The 19,085-nt window shown below is 43.3% G+C and overlaps 1 protein-coding gene across 4 annotated transcripts in view; it reads left to right on the top strand.

Annotated features, from left to right (window-relative positions):
* Window positions 1-19,085, top strand: part of MBOAT2 (membrane bound O-acyltransferase domain containing 2) — a 191,106-nt gene that overhangs the window by 92,468 nt on the left and 79,553 nt on the right. Inside the window, exon 1 of one of the 4 annotated variants that reach the window (XM_039528942.1) lies at window positions 17,246-17,288. The exons of the other annotated variants lie outside the window; for them this stretch is intronic. Coding sequence (XP_039384876.1) covers window positions 17,272-17,288 — 17 coding nt within the window. The 5' untranslated portion in view covers window positions 17,246-17,271. Of the gene's footprint in view, window positions 1-17,245; window positions 17,289-19,085 lie in introns of those variants that run through there. 4 annotated transcript variants of the gene reach the window in all.

The following is a 19,085-nucleotide window of genomic DNA, read 5'->3' as shown; positions in this document are numbered from 1 at the left end:
GTGGGCATTGGATTAGACGTTTCTTACCTGTGCACCAAATCTCTCCTTCCTTGATTTTTTTCAAAATCAGAAGTTATAATACACACCAGTATCTATCTTGCCAGTGATTGTCAGATCACTCCCATTGATATGACCTGACTTTCTAAATTAGCAAAATAGTCTTTGGCAAGTAGCTTCAAGATAAACAACTTGTGTCCTTCAGTGTAATAGATTCACAGAATGTTGTGAAACCAAAGCTATTTTCACTCTGAAGGATTGATTTAGAGCATGGGAAGTCTGAACTCTGGAAACTAAACTTTTCTGTTTTTGGATTTAAAACTTTTATTTTAATTACCTTATAAAAAGTTTTTTTTTTACTTCAGACTTCTCACAGAAATTGTGTTTATATCCTGAGATTAATAATGAAATTGAAGACTAAAGGAATTTTTTATGAAGATCAGGTGATGGTATTGCTATTTAAATATATGTCCACATAAGGGAAGCCAGCTTGTACTCTTGTGGCTTGTCTATATGAGTGCTTAGTTTGTGGCAAGCTGGGATGTAAATCTACCTCTCACTAGCATGCCACCCCCTCACTGTCCATGTTGAACTTGGTGCCATGCCCTAAAATTTCCCTAGTACATTTTGATCTACGCTGCTTTGAAATGGAGTAGATTAAAGCATATTAGGGACATTTTAACACACGGTACTGGGGTCTACACAGACAGTTAATGCGTGGCAGGCTAATGTAAGATAGATTTACTCCCCAGCTTGCCCCAAACTAAGTATTTGTATAGACAAACACTTATACTGGGAACCATTAATGTGGTCCCATAATATGAAACATTCTGCCATTATAGGAACATAAGATTAAAAATCCTTTTAGGAGAAGAAGCCACAATAATCCAGTGTGGATATGCTGTAGATAGATATGAGGATGCTGACAAGGGTGTAGCTAGCTTTTGAAATGAGTGTGCAGACCTATTTTATGTTGCCATCCAGCTTTTCTTCAGTGCCGTGAAATTTCTTCCCTCCCTTAAGAGCGCCTTCTCTAGGCCCTATCCTGTTGCCAGTTAGAAGGGAAGTGCACTCTCTAACTGGATGAAATGTGTGTGTGCCAAAGCATATGCTTTGCTACACCCTGGTTGCGTGGCTAAATGGACCATTGATGTGTTATATTATGGCACCTAGTATTTTAAAACTACTGTACACTTGTCACACACACACAGAGCTTGGTAGAGCTCCATCTTGTTGTGTGTAGGCCCCATCTCAATGGTTCTCCTGAGTCTGATGTGTACAGGTGCTGCTGCTGCTGCTTGGTGTCTGTAGGCACACTCTCAGGGTGCAGATTGTCTGTCCTAATTATCCTCTTCTGAAAGCTAAGACCCTGTGTTCTTGCTGCCTAGCTATTGGAACTAGTGCTGACCCGTCAGAATTTCCCATGGCTCCAGCCATGTGGGTTCACTGGGTTTATAATTTACCATTTTAGGTATATGTGATAGGGAAGCAAATAGACACAGAGACAGGATTGTAAACATAGTTACTCTTTAGTTATCACCAGAAATACACAGACGTAGACAAAGTAATGATACACCTGTATACATTTCCCTGCCTCAGTTTCCTCACCACTCTGGAGAGTTCTTTGGTCTTAGGGCAGAGTCCTCTGGGGAGTCCAGATTTCCTCTTCTGCGCATGGCTTCTCTTCAAAATTATGGTGTCTCTCTCCCTCTTTCTCACATTCAGGTCAGTTTCCTTACTTTCTACCTTGGCTGGTCCTTTAGTTAACAGAACACCCCTACTATGAAAGCTTGCCCCTCTCTCCTGCCCAAGCTTTATCCTTGCTTCCTTGAGTATTCACTGACTCACACAGCCACTGTAGTTTTTAAATGCTGGCATCAACTCATAGCTTTCTTTTACCGCTGCTAAGAATTTTCCACTTTGTACTTCACCAGCCTCCTGCAGAGGATGAACTGGTTTCCCTAGGCTTCAGCCAACTCATTGCCCAAAGGTGCTTCCATCTTAATAGATGGCCAATAAAGGTCTAACTACCCATTGTTGTACCTGGTCTGGGAGGGGTTTGCTAGAGCTGTTACAGCATAACTCCACATCCACACTGAGACAGTCCATGATTCAAGAATTTCATAACTTCATAACATCAACCAGAATCTGCAAGCTGTACATAGACAGATTCCACGGGTTGTCACAGCACAGGAAAAAATAGAATATTTAAACAGTGAATTTGAAATAGAGAACAAGCTATTTGCATTAAAAGAAGGATCAGGAAGGAAGAAGATCACTTCTGTGCTTTCTGGTACGATTTGGGAAGTGAGATTAGGGAAATATACATACGGATACAGTTAAAGTTGGGGTTTTATCCAGTGTTATGTTCCCCAGTCTACCATATTTCTGTTTAACGTTCAGCTGAGCATTGGGCCTCATGAAGGGCTTTAGGTTGTATGGTTACTTCCGAAGAATCATACACATTTTATTTTTTATTGCGGAAATAATTTGCTGTAAACAAGAATATTAATTAATACCACTTATTAATAACTGTTACTGCCAAGCAGATGTCAGTGCCGAGACCATACATTTTTATACACAAACACATATTCAGACTCAGCATTAGGCAGATTGTCTTGTAATAACGGATTATTAATGACTGCTATTTCTTTGTTTAAAATTACATAACATTAATTAAAATGCACATTAGTATGCATGAAAATGGTCCCCCTGTTTGTTCCTTTAAATTCTGTATTCCTTTTATTGTCTCCAGTTTCTGGGACTTATTGCAAAGGATTTTATCCAATACTGGTTTCTGTATTAATCTGTAACGTAAAGAGGTCATAGATAAATGGACAAACATTTTTCCAAATCACTAGTGCCAAAGTCTCATTCGCACTTGCGTTCTAAACTGAAGTAATCTTTAAAAATAGAAAATTCAGCCACTGACTACCTGCCTTCACAATGTGACTGACCCTTGCTGCTCTTATCTATAGCAAACAGTAATAACTTGCACTCTTAGTAGCTAAAAAATAGTTGGTTAAATATAAATGAATACTTAGTGCAATATGCAAAAACTTTGCAGTTTTTAGAACTTAGGCCCTCAGACTGAAATGATGATTAAAAGCAAATCTGAGTTGTCTGAAGATCTGGTTCTTTCTGTGTGGTGTAAGATCCAACTGTTCTTTATTGCAGGGCCTGTGTTTTTTATTCCCATCAATTTTCTTCAGCTTTGTTCTGACAGTTCCCGCAGTCTTGGTCATCTTAATTGCTCTTCACTGTAGCTTCTCCATCTCAATAATATCACATTTCTAATAGGCTAAATTTAAAAAAAATATTCCAGATGTTGCCTCACCTACATACTGTATTGAAATATCATTGCTGGCTCAATTTCAAGTGGGGCCCTACTTAGCCGAATGTGTACTTGTTAACTAAGGACACTTAAACATTACTCTCATTTTCTGCTGTGGCCATTTGCTCTAAGTTACAGTGTCACCTTTAAGAAGTGCTCAGATACCATTGTGATGGATGTGGTATAAAATTGAGGTGGTTCTGTTACTGCTTTGGAGTCTTCAACTGAAACATTAGCATATAATTTGAGTCACTGGAGAAGATGCCCCCTTAAGTATCATTCCTCTGAGAAGTGAAATAGTAAACAGTTTTGAATAAGTGCACAACTTTAATGAAGATAAATTTATTACATTTCAGTTTAATTTTCTCACTTTTTTCAGGAGGAACTGCCCTGGATGGCCTTATGATAGAACTGTTGCTGTCTAAAATATTTTTCTTTTTGTGTGCTTGGTTTACTCATTCTAAGAATTGTGTTAAACTTTTTGTTCTCTGCAATGAACTAGAACAGTTCTCCTGACTGCTGGCATTTGTAGAATGACTTTTGATAATATATTCTCTTCTTGGTCATGGGTTTTTTTGGGGGGAAGAGGTGTCCCGAGTTACCTGCACACTTGTTCTAACTTCTCCATATCGTTCTTCATTTAGTTGCTCTCTTTAATATTTAACCTTCTTTCTGGTTGTCTTTCGCTGTTTAGAGTCACATCTTACTGCATGGATCCTTCTGGTTTGTTAGTGTATGCAGCAAACAAAATTAGAACTATCACTAATACTAGTAGCCATCCAGAGGTATCAAGTGGAGTGCAGCAACGTAGGCCTGGTCTACACTACGCGTTTAAACCGGTTTTAGGAGCGTTAAACCGATTTAACGCCACACCCGTCCACACTAAGAGGCCCTTTATATCGATATAAAGGTCTCTTTAAACCGGTTTCTGTACTCCTCCCCAACGAGAGGAGTAGCGCTAACATCGGTATTACCATATCGGATTAGGGTTAGTGTGGCCGCAAATCGACGGTATTGGCCTCTGGGCGGTATCCCACAGTGCACCACTGTCCGCTCTGGACAGCAATCACAACTCGGATGCAGTGGCCAGGTAGACAGGAAAAGCCCCGCGAACTTTTGAATATCATTTCCTGTTTGCCCAGCGTGGAGCTCCAATCAGCACGGGTGGCGATGCAGTCCGAAATCAGAATCCAAAAAGAGCTCCAGCATGGACCATACGGATGTGATCGCTGTATGGGCAGGCAAATCTGTTCTATCAGAGCTCCGTTACAGAAGACGAAATTCCAAAGCATTTTTTAAAAATCTCCAGACAGAGGCCACAGCAGGGACTCAGCACACTGCTGCGTGACAAACGTAACAGAAAGCCAAAGAATCAAATGGATGCTCATGGAGGGAGGGAGAGGGGACTGAGGACTCAAGCTATCCCACAGTTCCTGCAGTCTCCAAAAAGCATTTGCATTCTTGGCTGAGCTCCCAATGCCTGTAGTGTCAAACACATTGTCCGCGGTGGTTCAGGGCATAGCTCGTCAATTTACCCTCCTCACCCACCCCCAGAAGTAAAAGGGAAAAAAATCCTCTCTTGACTCTTTTAAATGTCACCCTATGTTTACTGAATGCTGCTGATAGACGCGATGCTGCAGCAGCCAACGGCAGCATCCTCGCCCCCGCTCATGGGTGGCTGATGTTACAATATGGCTGATATCCATCGTCATCATCAGCCTTGTGGCAGATGGTGCAGTACAAAAGGACTGGTATCCGTCCTCATCATCAGCCCGTGAGTGCTCCTGGCTGGCCTCTGGTAAGGTCGGCTGGGGGCGCCTGGGTAAAAAACTCCTGATCATTCCCAGTAGATGGTACAGAACGGCTGGTAACCATCTTCATCATAGCAACAGGGGGCTGAGCTCCATCAGCCCCCGCCCTTCATGTGTAAAGAAAAGATTCTGTTCTGCCTGGACTATCATAGTAGCGGGATGCTGGGCTCCTCTCCCCCACACTGCTTAATGTCCTGTCTGGACTATCATAGCAGCTGGAGGCTGTCTTCCCCTCATTTTATCTCACTAACAAGTCACTGTTTCTTATTCCTGCATTCTTTATTACTTCATCGCACAAATGGGGGACACTGCAACGGTAGCCTAGAAAGGCTGGAGGAGGAGAGAATCAACAGGTGGGGTTGTTGCAGGGGCACCCCCTGTGAATGGCATACAGCTCATCATTTCTGCGGGATCTGACACGGAGCGGCTGTGCTCTCTGGTTCTCTGATACACTGGTTCTCTAGTACACTTGCCCCATATTCTAGGCAGGACTGATTCTATTTTTAGATACCATAAAGGAGGGATTGACTCGGGGAGTCATTCCCATTTTTGTCTTTTGCGCCCCCAGCCGATCTCAGCCAGGGGCACCTATGACAGCAGCAGATGGTACAGCACAAAAGGACTGGTAACCGTCATCTCATTGCCAATTTACAATGGCATGGTAGATGGTACAGAACGGCTGATAACCATCTCTGCTATCATGCAAAAGCAAATGAATGCTGCTGTGTAGCGCTGCTGAATCGCCTCTGTCAGCGGCATCTAGTACACATACGGTGACAGTGACAAGAGGCAAAACAGGCTCCATGGTTGCCATGCTATGGCGTCTGCCAGGGCAATCCAGGGAAAAAGGGCGCGAAATGATTGTCTGCTGTTGCTTTCCCGGAGGAAGGAATGACTGACGACATTTACCCAGAACCACCCGCGACAATGATTTTTGCCCCATCAGGCACTGGGATCTCAACCCAGAATTCCAAGGGGTGGGGGAGACTGCGGGAACTATGGGATAGCTACGGAATAGCTACCCACAGTGCAACGCTCCAGAAATCGATGCTAGCCTCGGACCGTGGACGCACACCACCGATTTAATGTGCTTAGTGTGGCCGCGTGCACTCGATTTTATACAATCTGTTTTACTAAACCGGTTTATGTAAAATCGGAATAATCCCGTAGTGTAGACGTACCCTTAGTATAATGTTCTTTGGTGTTTGGGTAGTTCTTCATATCTCTATGCTGTGTGCATTGACTTTACAGATACTATCTTGGTTCTTACCCTAACTAGCATGGTATCTGCAAAGGGAAATAGTCTCATTAATAGACTAGAAATCTTTTAATATGTCATTATAGTAGTTAACAAAAGGTGAAATGGTCAACCATAATTTATATAGACTTTTGAAGGGCCTTTGACAGGGTCCCTCACAAGTGGCTACCCAAAAATATCAGCAGTCATGGAGTGAGGCAAAATGTTGTCATGGACTCAAAAGTATATGAGAGTTGGGAAACAAATAGATATAAATAGCTTAATTTTCTTCATGGCAAAAGATTAGTAGTGGGGTGCCCTCATGGTTCATATTAAGTCCAGTGTTATTAAATATATTAATGATCTAGAAAGGGGGCTCAGTGGAAAGGCAACAAAAATTGTAGATGCAACAAAGTTGTTGGGTTAGTGAACAACTTTAGAGGGACTTAATCAAGCTAGGTAAATGAGCAAAATTATACCAGATGAAGTTCATCTTTGATAAATGCTAAGGAATGTGCATGGGAGAGAAAATTTTAACTCGTCTTACAACCTACAGGCTTCTAAATTAACTGGATTAACTGAGGAAAGGGTGCCCTGAGCATCATTGTGGACAGCACAGGGAAGACTTGTAAAAGCAAACAGGATGCTAGGATGAATAGGGCAATAAGATATTCTCCGTCTTATTCTCTATCCTTTTAAAAATCATTCCTAACATCCTTTTTTGATTGCTGCCGCACACTGCGTGGACGTCTTCAGAGAACTATCCATGATGACTTCAAGATCTTTCCTGATTAGTTGTAGCTAAATTAGCCCCCATCATATTGTATGTATAGTTGGGTTATTTTTTCCAATGTGCATTACTTTACATTTATCCACATTTAAATTTCATTTGCCATTTTGTTGCCCAATCATTTAGTTTTGTAAGATCTTTTTGAAGTTCTTCACAGTCTGCTTTGGTCTTAACTATCTTGAGCAGTTTAGTATTGTCTGCTAACTTTGCCACCTCACTGTTAACCTCTTTCTCCAGATCATTTATGAATAAGTTGAATAGGATTTGTCCTAGGGCTGACCCTTGGGGAACACCACTAGTTACCCCCCTCCATTCTGAAAATTTACTATTTATTCCTACCCTTTGTTCCCTGTCTTTTAGCCAGTTCTCAGCCCATGAAAGGATCTTCCCCCTTATCCCATGATAACTTAATTTATGTAAGAGCCTTTGATGAGGGACCTTGTCAAAGGCTTTCTGGAAATCTAAGTACACTATGTCCACTGGATCCCCCTCGTCCACATGTTTGTTGACCCCTTCAAAGAACTCTACTAGATTAGTAAGTAATAGATTTTCTTTTTATCCATGTAGTGTTACAAGAGGTAATGCAAACAAAGAGTTTTAGAAGTTACATAAACATCATGTTTGATGGTTTAAACCCCTCTCTAACTATTTAGGATTAGGATGAAACCTTCATGGAGGTAGATTGGATTAATGGATTTTAACACAAGAGGGACCATTAGGTCATCTAGTCTGACTTCTTGTACAGACGCCCCCCGGGTTACGCACACCTGATTTACGCAAATCCTCACTTATGGAAAAAGTTCTGTAAGCTAGATATAGGAGGTTTTTTTTGTTTGTTTGTTTTTTGCATAATTGTCGGGTATATGTTTCCGACTTACGCAAAATTCGAGTTACACAAGGCTTTCCAGAATGGAACGCTTGCGTAAGTCGGGGAGTGACTGTATAACACAGACCACAGAGCTCTCATATTGATCCCAGTAACTTATGTTTGGCTAAAGCATATCCTCCAAAAAAGCATTCAATCTTGATTTGAAAAGATTAAGACATATCAAGGGAAGTGATGGATCAGTTACTATGTTTCAGTTGTTAATTTTTTGTTTAAAAAAAGTGCCTTATTTCCAACCTAAATTTTGTCTCATTTTAAATTCTAGCCCATTGGTTCTTTTTACACCTTTGCCTGATAAATTAAATAGCCCTTCGTACCTGGTATTTTCTCCCCATAAATTATTTATACACTGTGATCAAATCACCTTTTGATCTTGATTATCCCAGATCTGCCTATTGTGAGGTTCTTTCACTTACCTCTGCGTCATTCCATGCTGGCAGTTGTCAGGGTAAATAGTTTCAGAATATCTTTTGGGATTTTAAGATTTTAGACATAAATTTACCTTGAATAGGTGTCTAAGGTTTTTTCAATATTTTCCTCAACAGAATCTTAGTAACTATTTTGAATATAACTCGTCTTTCTGAGAACCAGTGCAAACCATTTTTTATCTATATTCATTTCTCTCAAGAGCTCCTCTATCACTTCTCTAATTAGAATTTCCAGTATCATCTTTTTATGAATCTGTGACATTTTTAATCACATTTTATGTAAGTGTTTTTGCACTTCCTCTAATCTGTCTTCACTGCAATGCTATAGTTAAGGATGAGATGACACTCTCATTCTCACCTCTATTTTTCAAATGTTCCTTTAGGGCTGAAATACCTCAAGATTGTGTTCTGGGAAGCAAGAAAACAAGCCTAAGACTTAAAACTGTGCTTGTAGAGCAGTGGTCTCCAACCTTTTTATGCACAAGATCACATTTTGAATTTAAGTGCAACCCATGATCTCCCCTGCCCCTTTCCTGAGGCCCCGCCCCTTCCCCAAAGACCCGCCTCCTGCTCATTCCATCCCCCTCTCCCTCCATCGCTCGCTCTCTCCCATCTTCACTCACTTTCACACGGCTAGGGCAGAGGGTTGGGATTCGGGAGGGGGTGTAGGCTCTGGGCTGAGGCTGAGGGGTTCGGAGTGTGGGAGGGGGCTCTGGGCTTAGCCTGGGGCAGGAGGTTGGGGTTCAGGAGAAGGTGAGGGGTGCAAGCTCTGGGAGGGAGTTTGGGTGCAGGAGGGGGCTCCGGGATGGGGCATAGTGTTGGGGTGTACGAGGGGGGTATGGGGTTCTGGCTCTGATAGGAGGCTCAGGGCTGGGGGTTGGGGTGTGGGCTCCCACCAGGCAGCACTTACCTCGGGCAGCTCCCGGGTGGCGGCGCAGTGGGGCTAAGACAGGCTTCCTGCCTGCCCCAGCCCCACACTGCTCCTGGAAGCACTCAGTATGCCCCTGCAACCCTTGGGGGGCGGGGCACATGGCTCCGCATGCTGCTCCTGCCTGCATGCACCGCCCCTGCAGCTCCCATTGGCTGCAGTTCCCTGTTCCCGGCCAATGAGATCTGCGGGGGCAGCACTTGCAGGCAGAAACAGCGTGTGGAGACCCCTGCCCCCCTCCAGGGGCTGCAGGGTGGTGCTGGCTGCTTCCTGGAGCAGCGTGGGGCTGGGGCAGGCAGGGAGCTTGCCTTAGTGCCGCTGCACTGCTGGACTTTTAGCGTCCAGAGATCACGATTGACTGGCAGAGGCTCCAGGATCAACCAGTCGATCGCAATCTATGGGTTGGTGACCACTGTTGTAGAGTATGTCTCACAATCTCTTTTGCATCGTATATCCTTTCCAGAAACAAATTTGCTTGAGAATTATAAGTAACCCATGCAGCCTTTACTGCCGACTTACGTTTGTAGTTAAAATTGGTTTGGATTTAAAAGTTCACAATGGACATGTGTGTACTGTTCTATAAACATGGTGTGCTTTATCACATTTACACACAATTACCTGGGGAAAATGTCTACTGTTGGATAAAATTAAATGTTCAGGCCTCGCTGTTCTTATTTATAGATAAGACTACACCCCTCCTGATACTACACCATAACTCCTACCAATACCCCAGTTCACCTTGGAACCTATTTTCCTCCAGATAGAGGGAGCTTTCAGTTTATACTTATTGAACTATTGACTATTTGGAAGCTAGGACAGAAAGATTAGGCTCCTGAGGAGGGTTAATTCCTTTTTTAAAAGAAATGTGTAGACATAGACTCAAGACATTGAGTCTCTATTTTTTTAATATGACCTCAGTTCTTGTTCACCTTGACAAGATGCAACCCAAAGCTTATTCTGTAGTTCCTCGAACTTCATACCTCCAGAAAAAACACAATTCTCAGTTCATAGATTCCCAGGCCAGAAGGGATCATTGTGATCATCTAGTCTGACCTCCTGTGTAACACAGGCCATAGCACTTTCCCAAAATAAGTCCTTAGAGAACATCTTCTAGAAAAACATCCAATCTTGATTAAAACGTATCAGCGATGGAGACGCCACCATGACCCTTAGTATGTTTTAATTACATTTACTAAACAACATTTTCATGTCATGCTTCTAATGCTGTTCCTTATTGCTGTCTCTCTGCGTTAACCCTGTTCCAAATGTAACACTTGCTTACTCCTCAGCCAGACAGTCTCATGTCCATTTGGGAGCAATCTTTGGTTGGAGTCTTTTAGTCTGGTTCTTCCAGAGAAGGGAACACACCCACTTACCACATAAGAAAAGGAGCACTGCCTTTAAGGCCTTAGGTTTGCCTATGAATATATAAGAATGTCACCCAAGTATCTCTTAATGCTTTTTGGGTTGGAAGTTGCTGCCTTACATCTCAGTCAGATACTGTTTTCAATAATTAGCTTTTCTTGCTACATTTGCGCTAATACTGTTAAATGGATGTTCACCACTATGCAATAGCCTACAATTAACCCACTGAGAGAATTGGCAGAGAGGAAAATCTTGGCCCTTTCTATTTGATTATATGTGGCTTTGTGCCTTGAAATAGAAAACACAAACAATCCTTTAGTTTGTCAGCATTCAATAAAAATGTATTTCAGTTATTTATTTTATTTCCATTGTATGAAATACAACTTTAGTTCAGCAGGTCAGCAAAGGAAAGCACAAAGCTGTGGGTTTTGCTGTGGTAATTCTGATAGTCAAAATCCCTTCCCCAGCCACAGCTCTAGCTTAACAGTGCTTTTTGCATTCGTTTCATAATGATTTGGACAGTGATGAGTAATTGTTTTTTGTACATATAACCTGCACTCTGTCCTCCACCTTGCAATCATTGCTTTCAGCAGAAGCACCAACAGCTTATTCTTGCTTGTGCTGCTTATGTCAATGGAGATTTTTTGCTTTCAAAGGCTTTATTGCCTCATTGTTGAAGTCATTCCAGAAAAGGAAGTTAGTGGTAGAGGTGGAGCTCATCCATATCTGGTCACAACAGTGAACTTTGCCCAAAGGACATACTGTAACATCAGGGGCGGCTCTATGTTTTTGGCCGCCCCAAGCATGGCAGTCAGGCAGCCTTCAGCGGCGGATCTGCGGGAGGTCCGCCGGTCCCGCACCTTCAGCATACCCGCCGCCGAATTACCGCCAAAACTGCGGGACCGGTGGACCTCCTGCAGAAACACTGCTGAAGGCGGCCTGACTGCTGCCCTCACGGCGACCGGCAGGCCGCCCCCCGTGGCTTGCTGCCCCAGGCATGCGCTTGCTGCGCTGGTGCCTGGAGCCGCCTCTGTGTAACATGTCATAATTCCCTAATGGTGTCTGTTGCTTTTCTGGCATAAGTAAAAATAACTGAAGAGAATACTGCTATTTTTTGGCAGTGGCACAGTTTTTAATTTATTAGTAGCTAAAGCTGGCATTGCTGCTGCTTCTATTATTATAATGCAGATTCTGATTATATGACTAATATAGCATAGCTTCCTTGTAGGTTGTGTGTGGTGCTTCTACAAATACTACAATAAACAGAGTTGAAAAGTTTAGGATTGTTACAGCTAAATTCCTATCACGGAGAGTGGTAAAGTTTAGTGCCCTGTTATCTTCAGTCTTGGCTTTGGGTGGTGCTGTCTTCTAAACTGCCTCTTGTAACCTTGAAAGTGGTATCTTGGGCGTTTAACTTGTTCTCTCCTCTCCTGTTTGTCTTCCCCAAGTTGGATCTTGTTCATTCTCTCTTCTCCATCCACTCACCACTCTTTTTACTCTATTTGTTGTATCTTTGCCTTCAGAAGCAGAGAACAGTATAGGTGTGTTAAGTCATACAGGAAGTTGTGCATAGCCATGAGGTAGTGAATATTGATTCCACATGCTAAATATTTCTCTTATGTCTGAAATATATAATTTATTGGAAAGGATTGGAAAACATGCCTTATAGAAAGACTCAGGAGTGCAAATCTTTTTAACAGAGAAGCTTAAGGGTTGATTTGATCACAGGAGTAAAGATAAATTTCCCCTGGACACCAGGCATCCACAGTTAGTAGCATAGTTGGTCCTAAATCATTGCAGACTGTTTAGCTCACCACTAGGTTGGTCATGTGATTGATGAGGTTAATAAGTAGAATCTAAACATTAATTTTAAAATAATTATGATTGCGAAGAGAGCATTCCACACACTGAGTAAATGTGTGAATTAATTTAATGAATGGGAACTTGATGGGATGGGAGTCAACTCAGTTTCTTGATGTGGAGGAATTTAATTGATTTGATTTAGGGGAGAATGAAATGGAGGTGGGAGGAGGAGTTTGTGGTAGGACAGTTATAGGAAATGGGTGGGGGAGAAGAAAGTAAAGAGACTTGGAGAGTCACAAGCAAGTTTGAAATTAAATGGCGGGTTGTTGGGGTTGGTGTATGCATATTGACAGGATGAGGTGTGAAAAGAGAATCCATATGGGACAATAATGAACGTGAATAACAGGAGTGAATAGTAGGATAGTAGGAGAGAGGGAAAAGTAAAAGTGTGGAGGGAGTGACAGAGGAGCTTTAGTTTGTAGAATTGAAACTTATTTTCTTCATATATGGAAAGACAACCTCTTCCATAAGGACCTGGCTCAGCAGGAAAGTGTAAGGGAATCCAGGCTGGTGAAATAGGTGGGTTCAGTGGTACCGCAGTGTATCAGGTGGCACCCCGAGGGGGCAACCCATCACAACATCTACTTAAGATTTTCTGATAGTAGGCATTATGTTTGGTGAATTGTTTCAATTGCTGCTTCAGTGTAAAGGGACAGTGTTGTGGTTATGGGGTGTGGCTTCACTACAGAGTTGACTTGGATGTGGCATGTGGTTATGAGAAGCCACTCTGCAAAACCTTACCCAAGTTCCTGTGACCTCACCGGCAATGCTTAGTGTTCTGAAAAAAAAGCGGAGTGGGGGATTATATCCCCAGACAAAGTAAAACTTTATGCACTTAATACAGATCATTCATAATGTTTTATACATATATTACATAATCACATTCAATTTTTAGCTCATTAAGCTATTTGTATTTATTTATTATTGTTAAATGAAGCAACAGGCCTCTTTCACATTATTAAAAGAAAATACATCCTGTGAGTTTGGGGGATGGGAGTGTTTGGGAGTTTGGTGAAGTTCAGTATGGTTGGGGTTTCTCTAGGAATAGGGGGTTGAGGTGTACTGAGATTCAGTAGGGTTGAGTGGGAGTCTCTCTGGAGCTCAGGATTTCTAGGATTAGAGGTGTCTCTCTGAGGATATGGGACCGAGGGGATGGTGATACTCAGTGGGACTGGGGGTCCTTCAGGCTGGAGATGAAGTGACAGTGGTGTTGGGGTACCTTTGGAGCCAAGGTGAAGTGACAGTGGGGTTGGGAGACTCTCTTGGGAATTGGGGAGTGAAGTGACAGTCAGTGAGGTTGGGAAAGTCTCTCTGGTGGTGCAGTGAGTTCCTGGGGCCCATCACTGTGGTGCTGCTTCTCTTTCCACCCCACCTCATCTCTGTTGCTCCCCGCGCCACATACAGACGCTTTAAATGCTCACTGGTGCTGCACACAGCCATGTTTGTTGTTATGACTCCTGGGAGCATATCCCATTGTTTGTCCTGCAATTCTTTCCCGGTGAATTGTGGAAGAACTTGTATGTCCTTGTGGATACACAGGGAAACTATGAGAAAAGTATTGGAGGACTATCAGCACTCAGTGATTAGTCTACATTCTCACTGCAAAGTGGGCTGTTTACCAGCCTATGTGAAGGAAGCACTGGGTTTTACCCTACAGCCCCAGATGAGCCAGCTAGTTAAGGGGAGAGGGATTAGGGGCAACACCTGAGTAAAAACCCGAGTTAACTCTGCAGTGAATATATATGCTTACTGATGAATTTCTAAAGAAGTTAAATGTTGCTTTGGATCATTAAGTGCGTACTTCGGTTTAATGCGTGATGCTTGTGTGATTATGGGTGTGTCTACACTGCAAACCACCCCACCCCACCCCACAAAACAAGCTGCAGAGCTCATGTATACAGATGGGCTTGTCTACACTTACATTTTATAGCACTCTAACTTGCTGGCTCAGGGGGTTGGAAAATCATCCCCCTGAGCGCAGCAAGTCTGAACGCTCTAAAGCGCTAGTGTAAACAGGCTTCGAGAGCTGGGAGCCATGCTCCCAGCGCTCAGAGCTAATCCCCTCATGGAGGTGGATTACCAGGAGCAATTTTCACTTCAAAGTGCTGCCGCAGGAGGCTCACAGGGCTTGCAGTATAGCACTACAGCACTAAAAATAGCCATGCAGATGTTCTCGCTCAGGCTGGAGCTTGGTCTTTGAAGCTTGGGATGGGGAAAGGGTGTTACAAAGCCCAAGCTCTGGACTAAGCGGGTATAGCTACATGACTATTTTTAGTGCCGTAGCGTGACTCTGAGGTTGTAGACGTGGGCTCTGAGACTTGTTGTTGGTGTGGTTTTTGCAGTATAAACGAACCCTGTAAGCCACATGATTCTGATTGTCATATTACTCTTGATGGGCAAATTGATAATGGCTTGTTACATTAAATATAGGAATGAAAAATGTTTGTGTTCTTTCCTTATTTTGTTTCTCAACTATATATGGGGGAGGGGGAACGGTTGGCCCTGCCTACTTGTGCCTCCACAGACTTTTCTTATTCTTCCTCTGAAAATTAGTAGGGCTCCTACTGACTACAAACAGCTGTTTTGTCAGAGGCTCACCATCAAGTTATTCTACTCTGATCCTCACCAGTCCCCGTGTGGAATCTTTCAAACCTGGACTCCTAGCCAATTGATGCTTTTTCTTGTCTCAGAAAAAAAAAAGTTACGATATAGGAAGGGGGGTCCTCAAATGAAACTTGTTCTGGTAGTGTCATTTAAGACCAGCTTGCAGGATGGAGTCACTGACGGTTTTCTTCTGTCTCATTGGAATCCCCTGGCTAAGAGGCTGAGACAGCTCACTTCCTATGACCAAGTGTGGCTCCATACTTGCCCAGCATAGATTGATATTCCTATGATGCAGACCACAGCCGTAACTAGGGATTTTTGCGCCCGAGGCAAGGGACTTGGGCGGCACATCCGGCTCTTCGGCAGCAATTCAGTGGCAGGTCCTTCCCTCGGAGAGGGACTGAGGGACCCGTCGCCAAATTTCTGCCGAAAAGCCGGACGTGCCGCCCCTCTCCCTTGCCGACAACCAGTGGCAATTCGGCGGTGGGTCCCTCAGTCCCTCTCGGAGGGAAGGACTTGCCGCCAAATTGTCGCAGAAGGAGAGACTTTCTGCACCCCTCACTTCTGCGTCCGACGCAAGTGTCTCACTCGCCTTGCCCTCCTTACGGCACTGATGCAGACATCTCCCTAGAATAGAGAATGTTTTGTCTCTGCAAATATGCAGTTTAAAGGAAAACGCAACTGTGTTAACACAGGTTGTACAGATAGGTATGTATTAAAAGAATACATCTGTTAACATTCATAAATAATGGAGGAGCTAAGTGGTGCATGCGGATGTTTCAGACTTTCTGTTACTGTGAGTAGCTCTGACCTTCCATCTTGCAACTTCCATTTCGCAATATGTGGAATGTCTTTTAATTTTTTCACTTCCCTCAATGCACTTTTCTGGCCACAAACCCACTCAACCTCAGCAAGTCAAATTCCACACATTTCACAGCTGCTGCCCTCCTCCACACATGCAAAAAATGTCTCTCCTGTTGACTGAAGTTGAATTCAAGCTGACTTCATCCTTGGCTTTTGGTAAACCTTCCCCCTCACTCCTAACATTGCAGCAGCACTCTCCCTCTGTCCCAAAAGGGCTGCTGTGTATCTATGTAGAGGGAAGGGTGTGGGTAGTACTAGAATTCAGGAGTGGAGTCAGCTGGGATTCCTATCCAAGCAGCAGGAGAGAGACTCCCAGACTGAGTCAGAAAAAGGCAACAGCTGTGATAAGTGGAATGTGTCTGGGTGTGAACGTGGGTGTGTGTCCAGAGCACAGTGAGGAGCAGGTGAAGGAAAAGTATCAGCTCGCTTTGACTTTAGTGCTACAGGATGGTACTTGCTAAAAAGAGTTTGGCTTTTTAATGAAACAGCAAAGAATCCTGTGGCACCTTATAGACTAACAGACGTTTTGCAGCATGAGCTTTCGTGGGTGAATACCCACTTCTTCGGATGCAAGCAGTGGCTAACACGGCTACCCCTCTGATACTTGGCTTTTTAATGTTAACCAGGGGTCCCAATTTTATAGGGACAATCCCGATTTTTGGGTCTTTTTCTTATATAGGCTTCTATTACCCCCCCACCCCGTCCCGATTTTTCGCATTTGCTGTCTGGTCACCCTAATGTTAACACTTGATTTTGGTGGAGTTTTGCTATCAAATAATTTATTCCACTATACTTGTATAAGTTTTTATGGCAAGTTGGGCCAAAATTATGTTTAAAAATTAATTTTGTTACTCTTTACTCATACACCTTTTTGATATTGTGCCCCATACCAGTTTTAGATCAGATTTGCCAAGTCAGTAGGGGTGATAGAGCTTTGATACTTCTTTTTTTAAATGCTATCTTTATGCAAGCATGGTGTCATCTTTGTAGGTAAGGTAGGTGTATATAATGTATTTTGTACTAAGTTTTTTAATTCCTGCAGAATAAGTATTTTCTGTTTTTGTTTTTCATTGACCAATATACTGAGGTCCCAAAAGGAGAGGGCTAATTTATCTGACTTGCTCTCCAGCTGTGCAGAGTTCCTCAACCCTCCGCTAGTTTGCAATGGAGAATGTTCCTGGGTAACTATTTGACTACTACAAATAGTAGTACTACTACAGTTTTCCGTGTGTGCCAATCAAATGTCATGTGACTAAAGGGAGAGTAAAGCACTTGGCTGTTACGGTGCTGGTGGTGCCGCGTAAGTACGTAGGCAGATACTGTAGATAGAAATATGTGTGAGTGAAATATAGTATAGGAGCAACTTTTTGTGAATTACAAATTGGCAGGTTCAGGTTCTCCATTATGACACTTTACCTCCCGTTGGAACAGTTGAATCTGCCATTCAAAAGCAATCTCTGAAGTCAACAGAGACTAATGCCTCAGAAATGCTACACATCGTAAAATGAATAAGGGATTTTTTTTGTGTGTGAGTGTAGGGTGATTTAAGTACTGCTGAAGTACTAAAATACTGTAATTATTATTTTTTAAAAATTCTAAGATCAAATGTTATACTAATATAGGCATGGCTGTTTGTTATCTATATTTCAAGTGATCTCAGAGATAAGGGTTATATTTACACATAGTAACGTTCTAATTAATAAGCTCTTTCTGTTGCTGTTCTGAACCTTGGAAAAAGCCTTATACAGCTCACTTCTTGTATTTGGGACATCCAATGTTGGTTTTTGGTATATTTTGCTCTAAAAAGTTGGCTGTTTTATAATTTGTCAGTTCAAACAACTTTTCTGAGAAAACCAAAGAGATCCTAGAATGTTGGGAAGTTAATCAGTAGGAATTATAATTAGCATAACATACTGTGCACATGATAGTACACCTCTGATTTCCACATGACTTACAAAGATGAACATAGGCGATGTGTAATGGAGGCTGGGGGAGGCTAAGCCTCCCCAAACCTCTTGCTCCTGGGGGTAGGGGCAGTGGTGGATTTGGGGCCCCCAAATCTCTCTCCGCTACGGCCTCAGGGCTAAAGGAGCTCGGAGCACAGAACTTTTCCGGTCTCGGGGCCACAGTGTGGGGCAGGAGGGAAGGAATGAGGGGGGGAGACGTGGAATGGGAGTGGAATACGGAGGGGTCATGGGGAAGGGGCAGGGCAGGGCTGTGGGTGGAATGGGGGCAGTGCTGCAGGGGAAGGGACAGAATGGGGTGGTGGGGCAATGGTCAGGGCTGCAGGTGGAAGAGGGAGAATGAGGGGGAGGGGCTCCAGACTTGGAGCTCCAACCAGGGCCGAGAGCTTTGCCACAGTCCCTGCCAAGGCTGACCAAGACTGATCTCTCAGCCCACCCCTCCACCCCAGCCGGGGCCACGTTGGGGAGGGGCCGAGCTCTCAGCCACCCTCCTCCACCCTGGCTGGGGCCACGATGAGGGACTGAGAGCAGAGTGCTGGGGTAGAGCCTCTACCAGAAGAGACGGGGCCTCATTCGGAAGAGGTGGGGCAGGCGCTAGCCTCCCCAAGGGGAAGCTTCACCCGCTGCCTATGAAGATTAATATTTTCTTCAATTCAGAGACTGATCAATTGAAGCACAAAGAGCGTTGTGATTTGCCTGAGATCATAGGTTCTTTTCTTGACTCTGGTGCTGATTCACTTCACTCTCCAGAATTCTTGTTCCCTGCTTCAGTGGCTACAGTTACTGCATCTCAATATTGTATCCGTGGTAGGATTCATGGCATTTTTAAAGGGGTCTCCCAGAAGTGCAGCCAGCATTGGTTGGTGTTAGTTGACTCATGGCATGAAAACAAAAATTAGTCAAAATTATAAATATTTATTGGAATATGTATTGATTCATGCTTGAAGACAGTCATTACAGTTTAGGGTGAGTAATGACAAATTATTGGCCTCATTGATTGTCTTGAGCACATAG

This window comes from Mauremys reevesii, linkage group 3 (assembly GCF_016161935.1).
Source record: "Mauremys reevesii isolate NIE-2019 linkage group 3, ASM1616193v1, whole genome shotgun sequence".
In the NCBI taxonomy this organism is placed as follows: Eukaryota; Metazoa; Chordata; order Testudines; family Geoemydidae; genus Mauremys; species Mauremys reevesii.
Note: the sequence above shows the minus strand (reverse complement) of the source record. Positions and strands in the feature narration are given on the sequence as shown.